This window comes from Somniosus microcephalus, chromosome 5, assembly GCF_052327205.1.
Source record: "Somniosus microcephalus isolate GS21.2 chromosome 5, FLI_Smic_1.0, whole genome shotgun sequence".
Taxonomy (NCBI): domain Eukaryota; kingdom Metazoa; phylum Chordata; class Chondrichthyes; order Squaliformes; family Somniosidae; genus Somniosus; species Somniosus microcephalus.
The window spans coordinates 322,357,281-322,383,195 of record NC_140991.1 but is presented as its reverse complement, the minus strand read 5'-3'; the positions used below and the strand labels follow the sequence as shown (position 1 = coordinate 322,383,195).

The window sequence follows — 25,915 nt, the reverse complement described above, 5'->3', positions numbered from 1 at the left end:
AACTTCAAATTATTTATTTGACATTACACAGATAACTTGTACAAGATGCTTTCAGTATCAGTTGATAACTTAAACGCGCCCTGTAATTTGCAAGTTGCTGAAATTAATGTCCAGTTTTATTAATTAAGTCAAAGACAGATTACAAAAATACAATTCAAAGTGATAAAACGAGTGTGACGTGTTCAAGTTTAATTTAGACTCGAGTTTAAGCGTCTAGAATTTCACAGATGCGAAGATTATGAAACACGATTTGCAAACTTGCTTACATCCTTGCAAAAATGATCGCCTGAATTTCAGCGAGGCAACTTTCCCGGAATAAAAAAAGTTCCAGTCGGCGACCAGCAAAACTCGGTACCAAAGCTGCCGTTTAAAGTCCATCTACTCGCAGCCCCGAGGAAGGAGGGGAGGAGTTAGAGCCGCTGAAAAAGCACTTTAGAAACAAGCATCCAGTTAATTTCTGATGAGCAAAGTGGCGAGTCCCCGGAGCAGCCCAGCAGAGGGGCGGCAGGCAGCAGGGATGAGGTTGGTACCTGGGCAGCCGAACTCGCCTTGTCCTTCTGCCCTGCTGTGCTCCAGGAGCTGAGCTCTGCACAGACCCCTCCTCTGGAGAGGATGCTGATGTTCGTGTTTATAAAAAAAGAGCAAAGCGAGCGAGAGACACGTGATGGTCTGAGTGCTGAGCTTCAGAGAGTTGGAGAGAGTGAGTGAGAGAGAGGAGAGAGGAGGAGAGGAGGAGCAGCTCTCTCTCTCTCTGATCTTTCCCATCAGCAGGAAGAGGGAGGTGTTTAAATTGCTGCCTATCCACATCCACACTAACGCCATTTTGATTTCTTTCCGGAACAAACTTTTTTTTAAAAAGAGAAAAAAAGTTTTTTCCTCTTTCACCAAGTTTCAGCATCTTCAGCATGTCTCGGCGCAAGCAGCCCAACCCCAACAAAGTCAAGCGTGAGTACAGCCCGCACTCCTTTCTCTACTTTGTAAATAGTCAGAGGATGCTCACCGGGCACTTTGTGTGTTTCTGCTCTTTAAAGGGCAAGTTTGGTGGGAGTTTGCGCCGGGCGAGCGGGGCTGATGGGGAAAGTCCGGGGCTGAGCGCAGGAATCCGTCCAGAGCCCGGCTCCAGACAGAGGGAATGGGAGAGAGAGGGGAGTAGAGAGATGGGGGGAATGGGAGAGGATGGAGAGAGGGAGATGGAGGGAATGGGAGAGGATGGAGGGAGATGGAGGGAATGGGAGAGAGAGGGAGGGAATGGGAGAGAGGGGTGGGAGAGGTAGATAGAGGGAATGGGAGAGGGGAAAGGAAATGGGAGGAGAGAGGGAGGGAAGGAATGAGGAGAGGAAGGAGGGAGGGAAAGAGAGAGGGAGGAGAGAGGGAGGGAGAGAGAGATGATTGGGGGGGGGGTAAAAATCCTTAGGTTTGCAAAGGTCAGCATGTGGAGAGGACACTCGCCCCTCCCTGGGAGAGAGGGAAGGTGTCAAAGTGCATTAAAGATATGGTGCTGGGGGGAGGAGACTTTGCACCAGCGAGACTCGCACATCCTTCAAATAAAGTTTGCAAAAACTTTTTTTTTACTGAACTCGGGAGGTTTTTTTTTGTTTTTGTTTTTTGCCCGAGTTTTGAGCATCGCATCTCTGCCTTTAGTTAAAAAATAACCCCCTCCCTCTCTCTACCCGACCGAGTGATGTGCAATTTTATTTTTAAATGTGCATTTGCAAGTTGTGGGTTGGGGAGAAGGATCGAGTTTAATTTGAGATGAAGCCTGGAGGTGACTGAGCTCCGGGTGGGGACAGGACCAGACATCGTCACGAATCAAGGGCAGTCTGACAGCAGGGAGAGAGAGAAGGAGGAAAGTTTACCAGTTTTTCTGCAGTGAGATTGATTGCTTGTGGACTCTAAGGGTGTGTATTTGCAGATTTTTTTTCTTTTATAACTTTGTGTTAATGTATTTTGGATGTGAGAAGGATTGGGTATCTTTCTGGCCGCTGTTGCAAAGTGAGTCTTTCTTCATGGTTGCTAAGGAGGAGAGAGAGGTTTTTTTGAAGAATTCCTCCTGGGTCAGCAGATTTCACTCTGATGCTTTGCTGGGAGAGAATGAGTCCAGAGCCGGATGAGCAGTTCACATTCCATTACGAAATTCTACACGACCTCAGCCAGCAGCAGCCCTTCTGTAAAAGTTTTTCAGCAGTGTCCTTTTTAAAAAAAAAAAAAAAAAGTTTTTGCAAATTTCTTTTTGTTATTATGACACGCGATTGGCTAACTGAAAAAAAGTGATGCGGCGGCTTTTGTTTTGTATAAAAGTTTGTTGCAAAGCTGTGAAATTGCATCTTGCCCCGCCAATCAGGAAACAGTAAAGAGCAGGGCAGGATCCATCGTTCCCCCCCCCCCCCCCCCCCTCCTCTCTCATCATCTCAATGGCGTTGCCACAACAGACCTTGTTAATGCACGCTTTAAAATGCACCTCAGCCACTCACCTGAGCAAAGCAGCCCAGGGATTAGTTGATGTTGGTTGCTTTGCTTTCAGATCAAAGGCTTTAGAAAATAAATGTTTGGTCCAGTTAGACACAGTCCTTTTTAAAGCGAGCTTGATTTCTTTTACCTTAACTACTGGAAGCCATATTTTTGTGCGATGGGTTTCTGGTGTGTGTGCAGTGCTGGTTTTATTTCTAGCTGCCCGTGATGCTTAACCGTTTCAGTGTGAGAATAAGTTAAGATGTTCAGTGTCCTGATGTAATTCATTTAGCCTCGCAGGTCCAATTGGATGTTAGGAAATATCAAAAAGCTGGACTAAACTCCTGTGCCAGAGTGAAGATTTTTTTATAGGCTGTAAAATAGTTTGTGAATAATTCTGTCTGAAGATTGTTAAAAGTTTTTATGTTTTAATACCAATTGCTCTGCCTACTGGGGCGATTGTGTTTTAAAGGTGTACCTCAGTTCTGTAGTTAAGCTGATTCTTGTTTGTACCCCAATGCACAGCTGTATTAGTTAAATGATTTTTAATCAATTCTGATGAAGTCCTGTAGAGGTGGTTTGATTGGCGTCCTTGGGATATTTGCGAATTGTTCTCCTGACCAAAATAAAATGTAGGCTGTGTAAACACCGATCTTTGTAATGTGGGTGCTTGCCCCCATTGATAGACCAGCGAATACTTGGGATCTCACAGTGGAGAAGGATGTAATTTTATACATGATGTTATCAACAAACATGCAGAGGTTTTTTCACAATGTTGGGATGAAAACATAAATTGAAATTTTTGGTTCAAGCTGAACTTTCAGTCCAGCGTTGACGTGCACAGGCTGCTGTTTTTCAGCTATTTTATTCCGCAGGTGGTGCAGCCATCTCCAGCACCTTTTAGGGTGCTAACCTATTGCCAACCTCAGAGTCAGATAATGCCTGCTGCCTTTTGGCAACGAGGTAGGGCCAGGAGGTGCAGTTCTCAAAAATCCGAGTGTCCTTTCAACATTCTCATCAGAAACTGTTTTTGAATGAGATGATACATTTTGTTGATAATGGCATTGATGCACATGGCTGTGGTGAAAGGCACATGGGACAGCATTCTGCTGAGCAACTACATAGGAAAAAATACAGAACTGAACCATGGATACCTTTAGTGGGATATAGTTTGGAAGCAGGGACTTGGATGTTTTTAGTAATATTCGTAAATGTGATACAGCCCTGTAGAATTTACCACAGCCTTTTCCGTGATGGAGACATCACACTACTAGTTAGACTTCTTGCAGTTTTCGATATCTTCCAAATATGGCAGCATGGTATTACATAGAAGACACAAAAATGCAGTTAATTTTTATTAGTTAGAATTCTTGATTATATTTTACTTTTACACATCTCTAGGTGTCTTAGAGGTTGTGAATTTTTCACCAGTATTATTTCATTTCTCGCTGTCTACTGTTGGGAGTATTATCAAACTACAGGTGTTGGTGAAAGGGGAAAAAATACTTTTTGTTGAAGAAATTTATTTTAAAGTAATGCATTTTCTTATTTGCTATTTGCTTGAGCCCTTTACTAATGTCCTCAATAAAGTTTCTAGTTGATTGACCTCTTACTTCCTAAATGTCTGACAGCAACCTGCACACGCAGTCTTTTCTGAGACAACTATAGCCGTTAGTTTTAGTTTTCCAGTTTAAATTATTTCTATCTGAAGAGCCCAACAGTGCTTTCCTGATGGTTAAGGAGCTGCCACCATCTGGAAAATATGGACTGACACCAATTGCAAACCCATTTAAACACAGGGACTTGCTTATTTTCAGACTGATCTTCACTAAAATGGGTTAAGTTCTTAAACTAGAATGAGTGATTGTCCCTCCCAATGGGTGACACTTGGTGGCTGTGCGATTGTTACTGAGTTATGGAATGTTTGTACTTGCAGAATTGTGACAATCTTAGAGGATGTGCAGTTGCATATTAAAGGCACCGAGGTCCTTTTAGCATCTGATCCACTAATGTTATGTAAAAATCACTAGCTACTCTTCAGTTAGCCATCTTTGAATGAATGTATTTTCCAAATTGGCTCTGTGATACAAAGTCAAATGCTGCCAAAATAATGTTTTCCTGTATTTCTGCTATTGCACTTTCATAAATCGCTCCAGTAATTTATACTGTACTGTAATAGAGAAAGCTCAGTAGTGATTTGAGTGTTGCTGTTTTACATAGGCATTTCATTTTGGTCAGCGTGGATTACACAGTCAGATCCCGCAAAGAGCAACCAGTCCTGTTTACTGCAATGTAAGACATCTTTTGCTACAATTAGTTCCATAAGATAAGATTTGAATCAAATTCAAAAGTTAAGGTATCATCCTTCACCTACTATAATAACTGGTAATCAGATCACTGTGTGGATAAGACCCTCAGGGCCGCAGGTCCAGCTTCCTGACCCAATAACATTTAGCAAACAAAAGCATTGGTTTCCAGTTTGATAATATTTAGGATGGTGAAGATGTTAAAAGCCAAATGTCTGCGAAATAGGACTGTAATCTTAGTCATTGTCAATGTGATCTGTGAGGATGGCCTTTCCTTTAGTAAAAACTTGCTCTTGTTCTGTCGTTGCAGTGCCTCACTTGGGCCTCAGCTATTCACAATCTACATAAGAACATAAGAACATAAGAAATAGGAGCAGGAGTAGGCCAATCGGCCCCTCGAGCCTGCTCCGCCATTCAATAAGATCATGGCTGATCTGATCCTAACCGCCAGTCCACTATCACAGAACCATCTCCTGAATCTAACAGAATTAGACACACGAAATAGGAGCAGGATCAGGCTACACGGCCCCTGGGCCCGCTCCGCTACCCACAGGGCCATGACCGATCCGAACCTAGACTCATGTCCAAATTCCTGCCCGCTCCCCGTAACCCTTAATTCCCTTTACTTCTAGGAAACTGTCTATTTCTGTTTTAAATTTATGTAATGATGTAGCTTCTACAGCTTTTTGGGGCAGCATATTCCATGGACCTACCACCCTCTGAGTGAAGTAGTTCCTCCTCATCTCAGTTTTGAAAGAGCAGCCCCTTATTCTAAGACTATGCCCCCTAGTTCTAGTTTCCCCCATCATCGGGAACATCTTCCCCGCATCCACCCGATCCAACCCCTTCACAATCTTATATGTTTCAATAAGATCGCCTCTCATTCTTCTGAATTCCAATGAGTAGAGTCCTAATCTACTCAACCTCTCCTCATATGTCCATCCCCTCATCCCCGGGATTAACCGAGTGAACCTTCTTTGTACTGACTCGAGAGCAAGTATGTCCTTTCTTAAGTATGGACACCAAAACTGTACGCAGTATTCCAGGTGCGGTCTCACCAATACCTTGTACAACTGAAGCAATACCTCCCTATTTTTATATTCTATCCCCCTAGCAATGATTTGGATGAGGGGACCAAATGTAATATATCCAAGATTGCTGATGATACAAAGCTGGGTGGGAATGTAAGTTGTGAGGAGGATGCAAAGAGGCTTCAAGGGGATATAGACAGGCTAAGTGAGCGGGCAAGAACATGGCAAATGGAATATAATGTGGAGAAATGTGAAGTTATCCACTTTGGTAGGAAAAATAGAAAAGCAGAGTATTTTTTAAATGGTGAGAGATTGGGAAATGTTGGTGTTCAGAGGGACCTGGGTGTCCTTGTACACGAATCACTGAAAGTTAACATGCAGGTACAGCAAGCAATTAGGAAAGCAAATGGTATGTTGGCCTTTATTACAAGAGGATTTGAGTATAAGAGTAAAGACGTCTTACTGCAATTATATAGGGCCCTGGTGAGACCACACCCGGAGTATTGTGGACAGTTTTGGTCTCCTTATCTAAGGAAGGATATACTTGCCATAGAGGGAGTGCAACAAAGGTTCACCAGACTGGTTCCTGGGCTGGGGGGATTGTCCTATGAGGAGAGATTGAGTAGACCAGGCCTATATTCTCTAGAGTTTAGAACAATGAGAGGTGATCTCATTGAAACATACAAAATTCTTACAGGACTTGACAGGGTAGATGCAGGGAGGATATTTCCCCTGGCTGGGGAGTCTAGAACTAGGGGTCACAGTCTCAGAATAAGAGGTCGGCCATTTAGGTCTGAGATGAGGAGAAATTTCTTCACTCAGAGGGTGGTGAATCTTTGGAATTCTCCACCCCAGAGGGCTGTGGAGGCTCAGTCGTTGAGTATATTCAAGACAGAGATCGATAGATTTTTGGATATTAAGGGAATCAAGTGATATGAGGATAGTTCAGGAAAGTGGAGATGAGGTAGAAGATCAGCTATGATCTTATTGAATGGCGGAGCAGGCTCGAAGGGCCAAATGGCCGACTCCTATTCCTATTTCTTATGTTCTTTAAGACAGAGGGAAAAATCAAGTCAACCTGTAAGTATTGCAATTTAGAATTGCTTAGCTTCTTATAGATTGGACATGTCCCTCTCCAAATTTCTATGTGCAAAGGAACTACTTGCCCCTCCCTCCTCCAAAAAATTTGCATCCATAGGACTTCTCTGGAGCTCTCATTCTGACAGTATAATTCTTGGCAGTGGCGAGGCTGGGCTAGAGTGGTAGTTCATTATCCTGAGTTTGAACAATATAAGCTGCAGTTTGCTTGATGCTGTGCCTTCCTTGCTCTGCGGTATCATGTGGTGGTTGGAACCCATCTGAACATGGCCTGTCTGGTGGGGTTTAAGTACAACTGGGCTTCATTGACTCAAAAGGCCTGTTAGGAATTGTGTTGATGAAATCTGGATCTGTGGATGGTCTGGTTACAACACTAGAGCGTCAGACTCCGCATCATTTCAATTCCCAGTCCTGTGATTCATGCATTGACCTTCCCATGGGAGAAGGAAAGGAGTCACTAGGATTGGGATGGATGGACCTTCTGCTTCCCTTGGAAGATCGAGCAAAGATTGAACAAAGCTGATGACGATAGGCAAGACTGTCTTGCCTCTTGACACATGAGAATAACATGGATCTGGGGGAAAGAAAGGAAGTGTCAGCTGTGGCTCACCCTCTGAGTCAGAAGGTTTGGGTTCAAATCCCACTCCAGGGACGTGAGCACATAAACCTAGGCTGACACTCCAGTGCAGTGCTGAGGGAGTGCTGCACTGTCGGAGGTGCCGTCTTTCGGATGAGACATTAAACTGCTCTCTCAGGTGGACGTAAAAGATCTCGCGGCGCTATTTTGATGGAGAGCTGGGGAGTTCTCCCCGGTGTCCTGGGGCCCCAATCAACATAACAAAAACAGATGATCTGGTCATTATCACATTGCTGTTTGGGGGAGCTTGCCACGTTTCCTACATTACAACAGTGACTACACTTCAAAAAGTACTTCATTGGCTGTAAAGCGCTTTGGGAAGTCCGGTTGTCGTGAAAGGCGCTATAGAAATGTAAGCCTTTCTTTAAAACTAGAAAACAAAAATACATTTTAACTTCCACTCCTTCAAATCGAGGAAGTGGAGTTTAGCCACGTTTTAACGTGTGCTGTTGATTTTGACACAACAAATTCAGTCGGTCAAATCTGGCTTTGAACTTGATGGGCCGACTTCAGTTTAGGATGATCCAAATGAAGAACTAGTTTGCTTATTCCTCATTTTATCATTTCAGCTTGAATAAAGCTTGCTACTTCTTATGTAAAAGGGTGAAAAACATGGGCTAACAACGCTAAAGAGAATCATGATGTGTATAGGAATGTAGTGGGCAGGTGAATTATATCAAAATTACAACACAGCAAAGGACCATTCGGCCCAACCAGTCCGTATTAGTGTTTACCCTCCTGAGCAGTGGCCTTGATCCCATGTATCCATCCTGTTCTCATCATCCCTTTCCTACAACGACCTATCTAACCAATTTGTGTATGATGACATAGCCTCTGCTTCAATCCCTAACTCTGGCAATGAATCCACAGCCTTCGTGTAAAAAAAGGTTTATCCTGCTCTCTGCCCTAAATCGCTTGGATTGAATCTTGTCCCCTTGTTCTACACCCTCAACCGCTGGAAACAATTTGTTTCTACCTCCTTCATCATTTGAAACAACTCTGTCAAATCACCCTGTAATCTCTGTTCTGGCAAAAAGACCCCCAAAAACATCATTTAGAAAAGTTAAAAGAGAATATTTAAAAAAATGGCAGATTATATAAAATGAAGTAGCAAGTGCCTTTATGAGCAAATTCAACAGTAAAAGAATAATTTAAAGGTTAGGTCGGACCGCTCAGGAGAATCTAGTTTTGGAGGATGAAGGAATGGCGAAGATGTTGAATTATTATTTTGTATTAGATTTTACAAATGGTGGTAGGAGTGAGAATGTAGGCGTATTAGAGGAGGATGTAGAAAAAGTGTTGGAGGTAACTAGAAAAGGAATTGGTTCTGGAAAAAAACAGCAGTGCTCAAAATGGAAAAGTCACCAACTCTCGGTGGCGTACACCCAAGGCTGTTGAAAGAAATCAAAGAGAAGATGGCAGACGGTCTGACAGCAGTTTTTCAATCCTCTATAGATATGCAGATTGTGCTGTGGGACTGGAGAGTACCCAGTATATCGCCTCTTGTTCAAGAAGGGAGAGAGCTATCGATTTGTTAGTCCAATTGTCAGCAAGCTATTAGAATCCGTAATTCAAGTTCAAATTCGTCAGCAGGATGAGTCATAGTCATAGAGTCAGAGTCATAACGACACAGAAGGAGGCCATTCGGCCCATCGAGTCCGTGCCAGCTCTCTGTTGAGCAATTCAGTCAGCCCCATTCCCCCGCTCTATCTCCGTAGCCCTGATGCATAGAATAAAAAAAGTATGAAGAGTGGCTGAAGATACTGGGACAATTTCCACTGGCGCAGAGAGGCTAAGAGGGCACGTAATAGAAGTTTTTTTAACTTGTGAAAAGGTTTGCTTATTAAAGTACACAGAGTTGTTGGAGCATGGAATGCTTTGCAGTTGACCTAATGTCTCCAAATTTGGGAGGAATCAATTGATCAGAATTGTTTCTGGTCACTATCCATTAAAATCTTTTATTCCTACTTCCCCTGTTCCTTCCAACTCCCTTACCTGTGTATTAATAGCAGGTTAGCACAGTTGAGCTTGTGTGTGTTGGCCGAACATTGCCTGCCTAGCCCGTTGACTGTAGCTGGTACATTGTCCAGGAGACTAGGAAAAAGGAGAGATAGGAAGTAACTCAGAAAAACTGAGTTGTGTAACTGCATTATGTAACTGAGAAAAACAAATGAAAAAGCCCCAAATTCAATCTTTGCTCTGTGCTGAGCGAGCTGATTTCAGCTGGATAGCCCAACGAGGTGTGGTTGGTCCTGGAAAATCCCACTGCAGATCACGATCCGGAAAGCTTCACTGGATGTTGCATGGACAACAAAGACTTGCATTTGGAGAACACTTTTCATGTCATTAGGATGGCACAGAGGCTTCACAACCAGTTCATTACTTTTGAAGTGTAGCTAATGGTTAGGCAGCCAATTTGTGCAAAACAAGGTCCCAGAAACAACAATGAAGTGAACGATCCGTTAATCTGTTCTTTGGTGGAGGGATGAACATTGGCCAACTCCTTCTTTGCCTTTAAATCTTTTGCATCCACCTCAACGGGCAGAGGGGAGCCTCAGTTCATGATTCATCCAAAAGACAGCACTTCTAACACTGTAGCACTCCCTCAGTACTGCACTGAAGCATCAGCATAGATTATGTGCTTAAATCCTGGAATGGGATTGGAACCCACAAATTCCGGCTCCGAGGTGAGAGTGCTAGCAACGAGCCAACCTGACACTTGATGTCAAGTGAGAATAGAGTCGGGTGCGGCTGTGGTGAAATAGCCTGCTGACACTCACTGTCTTGAGCTCCTACACGAAGACTAGTCATTTGGGCGAGGTGCTGGTACCCATTACATTGACGTGAGTTGGTGGTCTAGATTTTTCAATTATAATGCTAATAGTGACCCATTTAAAATGAATGGGATACTGTCGGCTTTACAATTGGAAAATCTAGGCCATGCCTTCAGGAGAAGGGAGAAAATGGGAATGAGGGTGGGTGAAATTTATTTTTTAAAGTATTTGAGAAATGTAAGAGAAGGATGTTGACTGTAAATCTTGTTCTGGTGGGTAGTTTGGTTACCGTAATCATCAAAATTGATAATTTGGTTCTAATCCAGTTTTGTATTTTACCATTTTCTTCCTCTTTCCTTCCGGTAAAGACTGCACTTGCATTTTATAGTGGCTTTCACGACATCCCAAAGTGTTTACAGCCAATGAAGTACATTTGTATTGTCGGAATCGTGGCAGCCAATTTGTACACAGCAAGCTCCCACAAACAGCAGTGTTATAATGACCAGATAATCCGTTTTAGTGATGTTGATTGAGGGATAAATATTGTCCAGGACACTGGGGTGATTTCCGCTGCTCTTATTGGGAAAAATTGCCATGGGATCTTTTACAGCCACCTGAGAAAGCAGACGGGGCCTCGGTTTAACAACTCATCCGAAAGACGGCACCTCTGACACCTCGAGTGTCAGCCTAGATTTTGTGTTCAAGTCAAGTCTCTGGCGTGGGACTATGAACCCACAACCTTCTGAGTCAGAAGCGAGGGTGCTGCCAGCTGAGCCACAGCTGACACTTCTCCCTTTGCTCTAGAGGACCAGCTGGACAATTCTGCTGTAAGATGTGCAAGAATAGCTTGGGATAACTGGGCCTCTTCATTATTTTTTCTCATGGAAATTCACCATGTGGAGATTTGCCGATGCAAACTACTGTCATGGCACAACAAATTGAAGCACCACTGTATGCTGATGAAAGAATTTAGCTTTGTAATTTAGGGGAAGAAAACCAGGCCTCTCTTCAGAAATATTTCCAAAGTATGTTGTGTCAAATTTACCATCATACCTGTATAATTATCAAAGCGCGCTCTCTTGCTGTATCGCTGCTAAATGGTGGTCAATCGATTGTATGTCGAGTGGAAGCAGGGTAGGGTCATCCCTTCCATGGTCAAATATCCTGAGATACCGAGATCCCGTCTTTTTTATAATGTTACTATTCTTTTACTGTCAGTAGTATTTCTTCCAGTGGTACCAAGGCCCATTTCTGGCAGGGAGCCATTTCATGGACTTTCTACAGGCCTACCAAGAAATTTTAAATTTAAAAAAAAGCCTCTATGTTTAAATTTCTTTAATTATATAAAGTGTACTGTCAAGGATCCAGGCTTTTATAAACTTAGCTGGATCGTTCTACATAATCTCAAATGAAACATTTTACATAAAGCCCATAGTTTGGGGTTTTGAATGCTTCAGCTTATTCTTAACCAATGCTTAATGAGTCTTGTGCATTCCCAAGGGAGAGTGAGAACTGCCGAGGATGTTCCGTCCGGGCCAAGTGGAACAGGAAAGTGTCTGGCTATGAGAAGTTAAGCTCAACAGATTGAAGCCATGTTAAAGAAACGGAGCATTATTACAGCATCATTTAGCAGGACAATCTAAGTTAGCCAAATCCAAAAGCTTTCATGATATGAGTGCAATATCCAACGTGGGCTGGCCTTGTAAATAGTGTGCTGTGAGGTCACACTCTATACAAGGTCTAGATTTTAACACTCGATACAAGACGACTCGTGATTGTGATATGGCTCAGATATCTAGACTCACTGGTTCTGACTGTACCTGCGTTACTTTTGATGCCATGTCTGATCTTGCCTACTATAAAACTGTCGAACCAGTCGATGGAGATAGATTTTTTTGTCACCTCGACTCAGCCCAGAGGTCACAAAGGGTACTTTCCCCTGAAAGTGGCACTCTAATGCGCAGAGTAATTGGGCCATCACTGGTCACATTATGGATATTCTTCATACGACATAAGAAATAGGAGCAGGAGTCGGCCATACTGCCCCTCAAGCCTGCTCCGCCATTCAATGAGATCATGGCTGATCTTCGACCTCAACTCCATCCCCATATCTCTTGATTCCCTGAGAGTCCAAAAATCTATCTACCTCGGCCTTGAATATACTCCTCCACTGAGCATCCACAGCCCTCCGGGGTAGAAAATTACAAAGACTCTGAGTGAAGAAATTCCCCCCTCATCTCAGTCCTAAATGGTTGACCCCTTATCCTGAGACTATGCCCCCTAGTTCTAGCTCTCCAGCCAGGGGAAACATCTCTCAGCATCGACCCTGTCAAGCCCTCTCAGAATCTGATATGTTTCAATGAGATCACCTCTCATGCTTCTAAACTGCAGAGAGTATCGGCCCAATCTAGATACTGGAGCACAAAGATGACCCCTCCCCCCAGCTTACAAATATTAAAATGCATAATCTTTTCATGACCTCCACATTACAAATACAGCTACACACAATTAAAAAAAAAAAAAAGTTCTTGTATTAAATCATCAAACCATAGCAGAAACTGAAGAGATATTGGGTCTTGTTATCCCATTAGCAGGCCAGATATTGCAGTGTGCTTTAGACCACTGTGCGAGCGTTATTTAGTTGGATTCGGTCACTGGACCAGTAGGCAGCTATCTTATATCATAGAAACATAGAATATAGGAGCAGGAGTAGGCCATTCGGCCCCTCGAGCCTGTTCTGCCATTTAATGAGATCATGGCTGATCATCCAAATTCAGTACCCTGTCCCTGCTTTCTCCCCATATCCCTTGATCCCTTTAGCCTTAAGAAATATATCTAACTCCTTCTTGAATATATTTCATGAATTGGCCTCAACTGCCTTCTGTTGTAGAGAATTCCACAGGTTCACCACTCTCTGGGTGAAGAAATTCCTCCTCATCTCAGTCCTAAATGGCTTACCCCTTATCCTTAGACTGTGACACCTGGTTCTTGACTCCCCTGCCATCGGGAACATCCTTCCTGCATCTAGTCTGTCTAGTCTTGTTAGAATTTTATAAGTTTCAATGAGATCCCCTCTCATTCTTCTAAACTCTAGCGAATATAAGCCTAATCGACCCAATCTCTCCTCATACGTCATTCCTGCCATCCCAGGTATTAGTCTGGTGAATCTTCGCTGGACTCTCTCCATGGCAAGAACATCCTTCCTCAGATAAGGCGACCAAAACTGCACACAATACTCAAGCTGTGGTCTCACCAAGGCCCTGTACAACTGCAGCAAGACATCCTTGTTCCTGTACTCAAATCCTCTCGCTATGAAGGCCAACATACCATTTGCCTACCCAGCGTTTGTTTCATGTTGACCTTTTTTGTCCTCTTTTCTGGAAGGTGCTGAGATGGTTTCATGGGTGGTGGGTGCGCTCCAGTATATTGCTTGAGTGGCCAACCTCCAGATATCAGCCTATACGGTGACCATCATCAGGCGATCCAGATTTGCAGGATATCGAAGCCTAGCCTGATCAACCATGGTCTCACTGAATGGCAGAACAGGCTCGAGGGGCTGAATGGCCTCCTCCTGTTCCTAGCCTGATCCTGCCCTCGCCTGACGTCTACTTTCAAACAGGCGTCATGATGGTAATTAGGAGCAGGAAGTAGGAACCCTGCTGCATTTTCTCTTCCTTAGCTCAGGGGCACTAAGCAGTTACGCCCTCACTGGCTTGCGATCAACTCAGCATAGAACAGGGATCAAACCTAGAACCTTCCTGGCCTGTATAGCTCAGTATCACGCCTTGTGATGCAATTATCAACTCACTCAGTTGGGAGCCTAACCATTTTTCTTGAAAAGATAGTCCTATTTTGTTGTAGTTAATCATTCTTCAGCAGGTTGAGGGCACGAGATGTATCTGCCATACCGTGCAAGAGTGTCGTTGTGATTACACGCCAGAAAGGATGGAGACAAAAGAAACCAAATTGATGATGGGTGGGGATAGTTTGCTCAATGATTCAGACAAGTTAAAACGAGGAGCCCTTTAAAACCGTTGCACAGCTCTGAGATATGTGACTAAAAATGGATTCACCAATAATCCCACACAGAGAAACCGTACTGAATGGGATAGGAGTGGAGCTGATTTGTGTTCAGTCTCCTTTAACTTTTATTACAAAAGAGCTAGAGTATTTGTAACGTACAAATATTTGCAAAGTGAAGTTACAGCACCATTATTAAACTTCAATGTGTTTTAAGTTGAATGAATTGGCCATCAATAAAGTCAAATAAAGATCTGTTGCCAGCTTCTTCTAACTGATGGTGCTGTGTTGGCATGTGTACCACAATCTGCACAACACCCACCGAATGCCACAGATACTCACAGGGAAACAAATGGCCCAGTTTCCAATTGTGACTTTTACTTGACTTTATTAGCAACACAAACAGTTACTCAGCTTGGATTTGAAGACACCGTCAATTGATCGATTACTGTTTAGGAAATAGTTCCTGCTATGGTATTACAAACTCCTCAAAGAAGAATCGACTTATTTGGCATTTACCTGTAAAAATGGACTGACACATTTCTGTTAGCGGAGTTAAACAATCTGCCATTAAACTGGATTGTTTTTCAAATGCCATATGTAGGATCTGTTGAATTGGAACCAAAAATAGCTGGGGGTGGGCGGAAGTTGAGGGGTGAAGATAAAGATGAATATCCACACTGGCTTGTGCTTTTTTAGTATTCGGTGTGTGCTTTGTAATCTCAAATAACAGCTCCTTGCAAAGCAGCTAGGCTGTGTTCATGGATGGGGGTAGAAGGCTGTTCACCGACATCAATGTCATTTTGACTCTGATTTATAGTCACACAATTTTGCACCAAACTCTTTTAGAAGCAAGAGTTTCTGATTTTCTTTACTGCTTTTTAAATTTGAATTCTACAAATAATGTTTGATGATTACCTTTAAGCTGTCTTATTATCCCAACACTTCTCGGTATCATTCAGCCCCACCTCAGATATGTAGCACTACTTATTCATGTTAAATGTGTCATAAAATGAATAAGAGCATCACTCCAGGTATTACTGTAAAGTGCTGGTTGTGGTACTTGTGTGACTCACTTCATTGTGATGTGAAGTCTGGTATCTGTAAAAAAAAAAAAGTACTTTTTATAATCCTTAATTATGGAATTTTTTTTGTTGTTTAAATAAACCATTTCCTTTAAGCTCTGTAATGACCATAAGAACAGGTTATAGTAACATGTGTAGATTTTAATTTATTTTAAATAGTTTCCCGGCAGTGTTAAAGTATTGCCGATCGCAAAGTCGATGGTCTCCTTTTCTTCCCCCTTGTTCCTCCCGTGAAGGGCCCAGCAGAGATTATGATTTTGCCCCATGTTGGTGGGGTGGGTGGTGGAGAGAAGGAGAATTGCTGCACCCAAACTCTAACTGATACTCCTGATGGCAATGCCTGGTCATCCAGTGTAAAGTCAATAGAGTTTGCTGTTAGAATGGCTCTTTCAGTGGGCCCAGTGTTGTGATTGCATTTCCCTCTTGTTTAAAACTTTCCACTTGTTTGCTCCGTGTCCTATTTGCACCCCTCAGGGTTATGGGGAGAGAGTGGGGAAGTGGGATTAGTTTTGGATTGCCTTGGGAAAGAGCCGGCACAGACTTGATGGAGTGAATGGCCTCCTTCTGTACTGTAAAGCTCAATAGCACTGTTGGGGAGATCATTCCTTAATGCAGTGTGTGTATGTTCAGATTGGTGGGTTCTGTAGGTGCAACTACAAGGGAGGGGGAATGAGAGAGATCATTCCTTGTTCTGCAATTTTTGTGGCATGACTTGTACTCCCTTTCCCACCTGCTCCAAATAATGTAATTGCCTCTTCTTTCCCCTTCCCACCCCTTTTGTGATATGCCAGCATTCTGCCGTTTCTGACCAGTCACCAAATGCATCATGCCCTATAACCCTCCGCCATTTCTGCGCTTCTCCAGCCCTATTACCCTCTGACATATCTGCACTCCTCCAATTCTGGCCTTTTGCACATCCCTGATTTCAATCGCTCCACCATTGGCAGCCGTGCCTTCAGCTACCAAGGTCCAAAGCTCTGGAATTCCCTCCCTAAACCTCTCCGCCTCTCTTTCCTCCTTTAAGATGCTCCTTAAAACCAACCTCTTTGCCTAAGCATTTGGTCATCTGCCCTAATTTATCCTTTTGTGGCTCGGTGTGAAATTTTGTTTGACAATCGCTCCCGTGGGACGTTTTACTGCGTTAAAGGTGCTATATAAATGCAAGTTGTTGGAGTTGTATGATGGGTGTGTGGATCATGCTGTGCAAAGTGCTGCCACTGGTAGCAGCCTGAAGTCTGGCTGCAGTACTCGAAGGTAAATGAGGCGGGCAGTGCGGACAGCCCCGGAATGTGGCTTTCTCCTCTACCAGGAGGCAGTAAGGTAGACAGAGTTGCTGCGGGTGGGCTGCGTGCTGATCATGGCCGTACAAACCAGCATCGCGATGCAGTAAAGAAGAGAGAACTTTCATTTTAAAGCAACTTTCTCGACCTTGGGCTGTTCCAAAGCGCTTTACAGCCAATTAAAAAAATTCTGAAATCACTGCTGCAATGTAGAGAAACGCGGCAGCCAGTTGAGCACAGCAAGATCCCACAAACAGCATTGAGATAAATGACCAGATAATCTGTTTCATTGATGTTAATTGAGGGACAAATTTTGGCCAGGATAACGCCCTGCTCTTCTTCGAATAGTGCCGTGGGACATTTTACTTCCACCCGAGAAGGCAAATAGGTTCATTGTCTCATCCAAAAGACGGCACCTCCGACATTACAGCACTCCCTCAGTACTCCACTGAAGTGTCAGTCTAGATGAAGTGTTCAAGACCCTGGAGTGGGGCTCAGAGGCAGGAATGCTGCCACTGAGCCATAGCTGATGCTTTTTGCATCAGTGTTTTGCATTGACCATACCCAGCTATTTGGCAAGGCCCAGCAGCTCGAAGTGAAGGACCGTATCATCATGTGTAATCTAAACTTCCAATTAAATGCTCGCTGTGCCTGAAAATGTGAGGCACTAACCGCCTGCTTCAGAGGACAACGACAACAATAATGATGAATATTTGCATTTATATCGCTCCTTATTATGTAAGATGTCTCAAAAGCATTTCACACACATAAGTTCATGTTTGAGGGCTGCGGTGACTGTAGTTATGTGAACAGAATAGTAGGCAGGTAGTGGCAGGGCAGAAATAGAATCAGAGCCAACAGTTTCTGGAAAATGGACCAGTTGTCTCCTGTCTTTCACACGATTGTGAGGCTCGAGCTGCTGGTGCTAGTCGGTGCATTATTTTCTGTAGTCACTGGTTGTCGATGTGCGGGTGTGCGTGTTTGTGTGATTCTTATTGCAGTGCAGTGCATGTTTTCAAGTTGTCTGCTTTCAGTTAACACTGCTCTATTGTGTGTGGTACTAGCAGCCCTCATAAAGAGCTATTTTGCAACAGTTGGTATGAGGAGGTCTTAATATTTTGAAGTGAGAGCCATTAAGATATCAAATGAATACGTAGACTTTGGTACCATAGATAGTATGACACAGGCACCCTAAAATAACCGGAGGCAGGGGATAGCATGTGCAAAATGCTGCTTAGTTAAACATATGCAAACTACTATATTCTTTGCTGGGATCTTCTGATGTAACCAGTGAATCAGTAAACACAGGGTAAGAACCATGCAGATTTACTCTGCTGATAAACATGCTGCTGGTTTTTTTGGTGATTGACAGGACAAGCAGTAGTTTCCTCTCTTTTGGGCAAATACTGACTGCTTGCTGGGGTACAGTTCCACAGGAGCCAGGCACCCCAATACTGACTGCTTGCTGGGGTAAGTTCCACAGGAGCCAGGCACCCCAATACTGACTGCTTGCTGGGGTAAGTTCCACAGGAGCCAGGCACCCCAATACTGACTGCTTGCTGGGGTACAGTTCCACAGGAGCCAGGCACCCCAAGTTGCCATTAGTTGTGACAGTAAGTGTCAGTGGATATCGTACCCAAGCTTGATCCACCCTAACTGCATTTCCAGCAGAGTCACCGCACAGCAACAGGACTGGGAGTACTGGCTCATTTTTTTATTCTTCTCCAACCCAGAGTGGCTGAGGTCCATTTAGAATGTCCCTAATGAGGCATCATGAACAGAAGCCCTTCTCCCTTGTGTCTACACTTTCCCTGTAGCCCTACACCAGGACAGCATTCTGTTACCCCCTGTAGTGCAGAGATTGGTTGGATGGGATTGGTGGGGTAAACAGTGCTGAGATCTTGAAACATTTTTAACATCAATTCAATTTTTGGAATCTGACTTGCTATTATCAGGAAGTGTGATTTTTGCGTTGTGCTAAAATATCCGAGTAAATAATTTGCACCATCTGCATGGCGCTTGATTCAAAACAACAATTTGGAACAGATGGATATTGAAAATTGGCTCTTCATTCATTGATGGGGACCATCCACAGAAAGCTACAGGCTGCACAGGATCTTTAACTCTTGGGTTTCTGACAGACAGATTCAGTGCCTGCAATGTCCACCTCATTCCTTCTTTTGTAGCTGACTCAAAATATGTTCTGTACATTCCTAATGGAATACAAGCTAAGAGTTGTTAGCGATGAACAATTTGTAATATTTGAGGGTTGAAGCAAAGTGCTGTGCTAGCAACCAATAGAATCACATCCTCACCTCCCATTGTAGGAATTACAAGGTATTAGCGCATGACTGGGAAACCATTTTGAGCACAGTAATTTGGACAAGCTAAATTTCATGGTAATAATAACAATAACAACAAATTGCATTTATATAGTTTTAATGCAGTAAAACATCCCAAGAGGCTTCACAGGAGCATTATCAAACAAAATTTGACACCGAGCCACATAAGGAGATATTAGGACAGATGATGGTCAAAGAGGTCGGTTTTAAGCAGCGTCTTAAAGGAGGAGAGAGAGGCGGAGAGGTTTAGGGAGGGAATTCCAGAGCTTAGGGCCCAGGCAGCTGAAGGCACGGCCACCAATGGTGGAGCGGTTAAAATTGGGAATGCGCAAGAGGCCAGAATTAGAGGAGCGTAGGGTTCTTGGAGGGTTGTGAGGCTGGAGGAGGTTACAAAGGTAAGGAGGGACGAGGCCATGTAGGGATTTGAAAACAAGGATGAGAATGTTAAAATCGAGGCATTGCCGGACCGGGAGCCAATGTAGGTCAGCGAGCACAGCGGTAGGGGGTTTGGGTGTTGGTGTGATGGGTGAACGGGGCTTGATGCGAGTTAGGACACGGACAGCAGAGTTTTGGATGAGCTTATGTTTATGTAGGATGGGAGCTGGGAAGCCGGACAGGAGAACATTGATTAGTTGAGTCTAGAGGTAACAAAAAGGCATGGATGAGGGTTTCAGCAGCAGATGAGGTGAGGCCAGGGCAAAGAGCATAAACATAGAAAAAATAAGAGAAAAATATAAGAAAAATGGTTGTTAAGCCAAAGAGGGAGAGATTAGGAGATGTGACCAAGAGCTTGGTCAAAGAGATGGGCTTTAAGGAAGGTCTTAAAGGAGGATAGGCAGAGGGTTTAGGAAGGAATTCCAGCGAGTGGGACCTAGGCATGGCTCCCAACGGTGAGACAAGGGGGCGGGGGTATGCCAGAGGAATGGAGAGTTTGGGAGGGTGGTTTATAGAGCTGGAGAAAGCTACAGAGATAGGGTGCGACGAGAATGAGAAGAACGTTATTAGGTCACCCCTCAGCCTTTTTTCAAGAGAAGAGACCCAGCCTGTTCATCCTTTCCTGATATGTATACCCTCGCATTTCTGGTATCATCCTTGTAAATCTTCTCTGCACCCTCTCCAGTGCCTCTATATCCTTTTTATAATATGGCGATCAGAATTTTACGCAGTACTAAGTGTGGTCTAACCAAGGTTCAATACAAGTTTAGCATAACTTCCCTACTTTTCAATTCTATCTCTCTCGAAATAAGCTCTGTTGCTTGTTTTTTTTTTAAGGGCAATAGAACATGTCCAGGGGACTATAGACCAGTCAACTTAACATTGGTGGTAGGAAAAATAATGGAATCCCTAATAAAAGGAGAAAATAGAAAAACACCTGGAAACCAAAAATATAATAATGAATAGTCAGCATGGATTTCAAAAGGGAAAGTCTTGCTTGACCAACCTCATTGAATTCTTTGAAGAGATAACAGAGAGTAGACAAGGGTAATGTAGTAGATGTACTTTATCTAGATTTCCAAAAGGCCTTCGATGAGGTACCACATAATGGACTAATGAGTAAGGTCAGAGCATGCGGAGTCAGAGGACAAGTAGCAGAATGAATAGCTAGCTGGCTGCAAGACTGAAAGCAGAGAGTCGGAGTAAAGGGTAGCTATTCACAGTGGCAGAAGGTGGGTAGTGGTGTGCCACAAGGATCAGCGCTGGGACCACTGTTGTTCACAATTTATATTAATCATTTAGACTTTGGAATCAAAAACACAATTTCTAAATTTTTGGATGACACCAAATTGGGGGGGATAGTCAATACTGAGGAGGACTGCAACAAATTACAGGAGGATATTAATAAACTTGCAGAATGGGCAAATAATTAGCAAATGAATTTCAACACAGGTAAATGTGAGGTATTCCATTTTGGTAAGAAAAATAAGGAGGTCACTTATAACTTAGAAAATAAGAATCTAAATGGGGTAGAAGAGCAAAGGGATCTGGAAGTACAAATACACAAATCACGCAGGTTAACAAGGCCATAAAAAAAACAAGCACTAGGGTTTATTTTTAGAGGGATAGAATTGAAAAGTAGGGAAGTTATGCTAAACCTGTATTGAACCTTGGTTAGACCACACTTGGAATACTGCGTAAAGTTCTGATCGCTATATTATGAAAAGGATATAGAGGCACTGGAGAGGGTGCAGAGAAGATTAACAAGGATGATACCAGAAATGCGAGGGTATACATATCAGGAAAGGATGAACAGGCTGGGTCTCTTCTCTTGAAAAAGGCTGAGGGGTGACCTAATAGAGGTCTTTAAAATTATGAAAGGTTTTGATGGAGTGGATACAGAGAGAATGTTTCCACTTGTGGGGAAGAGCATAACTAGAGGCCATCAATATAAGATAGTCACCAAGAAATCCAATAGAGAATTCAGAAGAAACTTCTTTACCCAGAGAGTGGTGAGAATGTGGAACTCGTTACCACAGGGAGTGGTTGAAGCGAATAGTATAGATACATTTAAGGGGAGGCTAGACAAGCATCTGAGGGAGAAGGGAATAGAGGGTTACGCTGATAGAGTTAGATGAGGAAAGACGGGAGGAGGCTCGAGTGGAGCATAAACACCGGCACGAACTAGTGGGACCAAATGGCCTGTTTCTGGGCCATATTTTCTATATAATTCTATGTAATTTTAAATTTCGGGGTTTGGTGCGACTGGGAGCCAATGTTGGTCAGTGAGGACAGGGGTGATGGCCAACATGGGACTTGGTGTGGGGTAACATGGGACTTGGTGTGGGGTAACATGGGACTTGGTGTGGGGTAACATGGGACTTGGTGGGGGGCCAACATGGGACTTGGTGTGGGGTAACATGGGACTTGGTGGGGGGCCAACATGGGACTTGGTGTGGGGTAACATGGGACTTGGTGTGGGGTAACATGGGACTTGGTGTGGGGTAACATGGGACTTGGTGTGGGGTAACATGGGACTTGGTGTGGGGTAACATGGGACTTGGTGTGGGGTAACATGGGACTTGGTGGGGGGCCAACATGGGACTTGGTGTGGGGTAACATGGGACTTGGTGTGGGGTAACATGGGACTTGGTGTGGGGTAACATGGGACTTGGTGTGGGGTAACATGGGACTTGGTGTGGGGTAACATGGGACTTGGTGTGGGGTAACATGGGACTTGGTGTGGGGTAACATGGGACTTGGTGTGGGGTAACATGGGACTTGGTGTGGGGTAACATGGGACTTGGTGTGGGGTAACATGGGACTTGGTGTGGGGTAACATGGGACTTGGTGTGGGGTAACATGGGACTTGGTGTGGGGTAACATGGGACTTGGTGGGGGGCCAACATGGGACTTGGTGTGGGGTAACATGGGACTTGGTGTGGGGTAACATGGGACTTGGTGTGGGGTAACATGGGACTTGGTGGGGGGTAACATGGGACTTGGTGTGGGGTAACATGGGACTTGGTGTGGGGTAACATGGGACTTGGTGTGGGGTAACATGGGACTTGGTGGGGGCCAACATGGGACTTGGTGGGGGGTAACATGGGACTTGGTGGGGGGTAACATGGGACTTGGTGGGGGGTAACATGGGACTTGGTGGGGGGTAACATGGGACTTGGTGGGGGCCAACATGGGACTTGGTGTGGGGTAACATGGGACTTGGTGTGGGGTAACATGGGACTTGGTGTGGGGTAACATGGGACTTGGTGTGGGGTAACATGGGACTTGGTGTGGGGTAACATGGGACTTGGTGTGGGGTAACATGGGACTTGGTGTGGGGTAACATGGGACTTGGTGGGGGCCAACATGGGACTTGGTGTGGGGTAACATGGGACTTGGTGGGGGGTAACATGGGACTTGGTGTGGGGTAACATGGGACTTGGTGGGGGGTAACATGGGACTTGGTGGGGGCCAACATGGGACTTGGTGGGGGGTAACATGGGACTTGGTGGGGGCCAACATGGGACTTGGTGGGGGGTAACATGGGACTTGGTGGGGGGTAACATGGGACTTGGTGGGGGGTAACATGGGACTTGGTGGGGGGTAACATGGGACTTGGTGGGGGTAACATGGGACTTGGTGGGGGCCAACATGGGACTTGGTGGGGGGTAACATGGGACTTGGTGGGGGCCAACATGGGACTTGGTGGGGGGTAACATGGGACTTGGTGGGGGGTAACATGGGACTTGGTGGGGGCCAACATGGGACTTGGTGTGGGGTAACATGGGACTTGGTGTGGGGTAACATGGGACTTGGTGTGGGGTAACATGGGACTTGGTGTGGGGTAACATGGGACTTGGTGTGGGGTAACATGGGACTTGGTGTGGGGTAACATGGGACTTGGTGGGGGGTAACATGGGACTTGGTGTGGGGTAACATGGGACTTGGTGGGGGGTAACATGGGACTTGGTGTGGGGTAACATGGGACTTGGTGGGGGGTAACATGGGACTTGGTGTGGGGTAAACAAGCAGCAGAGTTTGGGGTGAGCTGAACATGATGGAGCAGAGCAGACAGGAGAGCATTGGAGTAATCGAGTCTGGCGGTGATAAAGGTGTAGATAAGGGTTTTAGGGGTGGATTGGCTAGGGCAGGCGCAGAGAGGGGCATTGTTGCGGAGATGGAAGTGGGTGTTTTTGTGATGGATAGGATATCTAAAGAGATTAATCAATGTGACCAAAGAGAAGACGAGCTGATAACGGCTTGCATTTTGGAATGTTGTTCTGAAGTGGCTCAGAGTAAATTCACATCTTATGTGATACTGGGTTATGGAAACCAAACGGCCCCTTGGTTAGTATTGTTACTAATATTGGCTGACACAGCGGCAGGGTTACTATAATTAGCCACATTGACCCTGAGTTAGGGAGACGGAAAGATTGCCCAAGGTTTACAGTCTCTGTGATCAAGTCACCCCTGGCTGGAAAATGCACGTCTGTGGATAGTGACTGAGGGCAGGAGTGGATTTGGCTGTGTGTCCCCACTACGGATGCATTTGCATTTAAATATTGATTTCTTTTACATTAAAATGTCTCCCAAGGGCTTTTACACAATGCGCTACTCTTTGTAGCCTGGTAATTGTTATTTAGGGAAATAGGGCAGCCATTCTGTGGCAGCAGAATCCCATGAACAGCAGCCATGAGGTGAGTGACTAGTTAATCTGTTTTTGGGGGGCATTGGTTGCGAGAAGAATGTTGATCAGGACACTGGGAGGCTCCCTGCTCTTCAAATATTGGTTGGAATCCTTAGGGGTAAAAATTCGGTTGCTTTGCGCCTCCCATTAGTGTCCTAAGAGGGCGCTAATGGGGCGCAAAGCAACTTGCGCCCGGGCGCGGCGATGTTTGCGCCACTCGCGAAATTGACCAGACATTTTGTGGCGGTGCTAAACACTACCGCCACGATCTCCTGCGCCCGCAGATCGTGACGTCAGTCAAGTGCGCAACGCCCCCGTAGCGCCCTGGACCGGATATTGAGTGGCGCCCCTTGCCTTTCCGCCTGCCGCTAGCAACGACAGGTTGAGGGGAACGTTTTGCAGCTGGGAAGGGACTGGGGGAGCGCTATTTAAAGGTAACTGCTTCCTGCCTTTTTTTGTCGGCGACATTTTTGCACCACGCATTCTGAGAGAGAGAGAGAGAGAGAGAGATACTTCTAGAGAGATTCAATGCTGTGTGAAGGAGTTTTGGTTACTGAGCAGCACTTTGCAGGTTCATTTTGATTTGATCTTCCTTGCATCGATTTAGAAGAGACTGTGGGGGCTGCACTCTGAGCTCTTTCCCTGGGCCTCTCCATTGTTCTTCCCAGCAGATTTGATGTACAGGTCTCTCCAGGCCGAGATTCAAGGCTGCAATGAGCAGGGTGAGGATGGAGAGCAAGATCAACCCTCCCCTTTAAGAACTGGCCGGCGCCAGTGTGTCTGTGTTCCATTGCTGACTGACATCACACGAGCTTCGCCAGCGCTCTGAGGTAGCGCCTCGCTCCTCGGCGTTAGTGCCTTAAGACAGGTGTGTAGCGCCTGATTTAGCGCTCCAATCACCTCCAGGGGCGATAGATGCCAAGTTTGCAGTTGGAGGCGATAATTAGCGCCAGGCGCTAAACTTTGCGCCTGGCCGATAATTGCGCCCCAAACGGGGCGATACTGAATTTCTCCCCCTTAATGTCCACCTGGCCCACTGGAACAGGTGGTTTTATGTCTCAGTGATGGAGTGTAACATTACCATTATTAGCGAGCGTCGGTGATAGCCGAGCCTGTGCACGGTGTAGGTTCAAACCTATGAAGGATGTCACTCGGTTGAGTTACTAGAGACCATGGAAACATGATCTGCTAGCCCTGCCTACCGTCCCCCCCACCCTCCCGCCCTACCCCAGGCACACCTTGAGAAGGGGAGAACCTTTATTTAAAAACAAGGAGCCAAGGATCCATGCGGAGCTATGCTGCAATGGTCGTTTACACTACAAGTATGATTGACTCAGATTCAGAGCTTGGAACTTTTAATTCTAGCATACAATAAAACATTAAGATTAATAAAGGCTTTGATTACTGAAACATTACAGCTACATTGAAGTGCCCATGTATTTTACCCTCTATAAACCTGTGTATGAAATAAGGGCGATTAAGTGAGCCAGTGAATAACAGTGGTTTGCTATTTAAAATTGAGGTGATCCAAAACTCTGCCGCCTGTGTCCCGACTCTCACCAAGTCCTGTTCGCCCATCACCCCTGTGAAGAGAGATTGGGTCAATTAGGCTTATATTCGCTAGAGTTTAGAAGAATGAGAGGGGATCTCATTGAAACTTATAAAATTCTAACAGGACTAGACAGACTAGATGCAGGAAGGATGTTCCCGATGGCGGGGGAGTCCAGAACCAGGGGTCACAGCCTAAGGATAAGGGTAAGCCATTTAGG

The 25,915-nt window shown here is 44.8% G+C and overlaps 1 protein-coding gene across 4 annotated transcripts in view; it reads left to right on the top strand.

Annotated features, from left to right (window-relative positions):
* The first annotated feature begins 209 nt into the window (after nucleotides 1–209).
* rreb1a (ras responsive element binding protein 1a) overlaps nucleotides 210–25,915 on the top strand; it is a 282,712-nt gene continuing 257,006 nt past the window's right edge. For all 4 annotated transcript variants that reach the window (XM_085989338.1, XM_085989341.1, XM_085989337.1 and 1 more), the window contains exon 1: nucleotides 210–945. In XM_085989338.1, coding sequence (XP_085845464.1) covers nucleotides 906–945 — 40 coding nt within the window. In that variant the 5' untranslated portion in view covers nucleotides 210–905. The remainder of the gene's footprint in view (nucleotides 946–25,915) is intronic.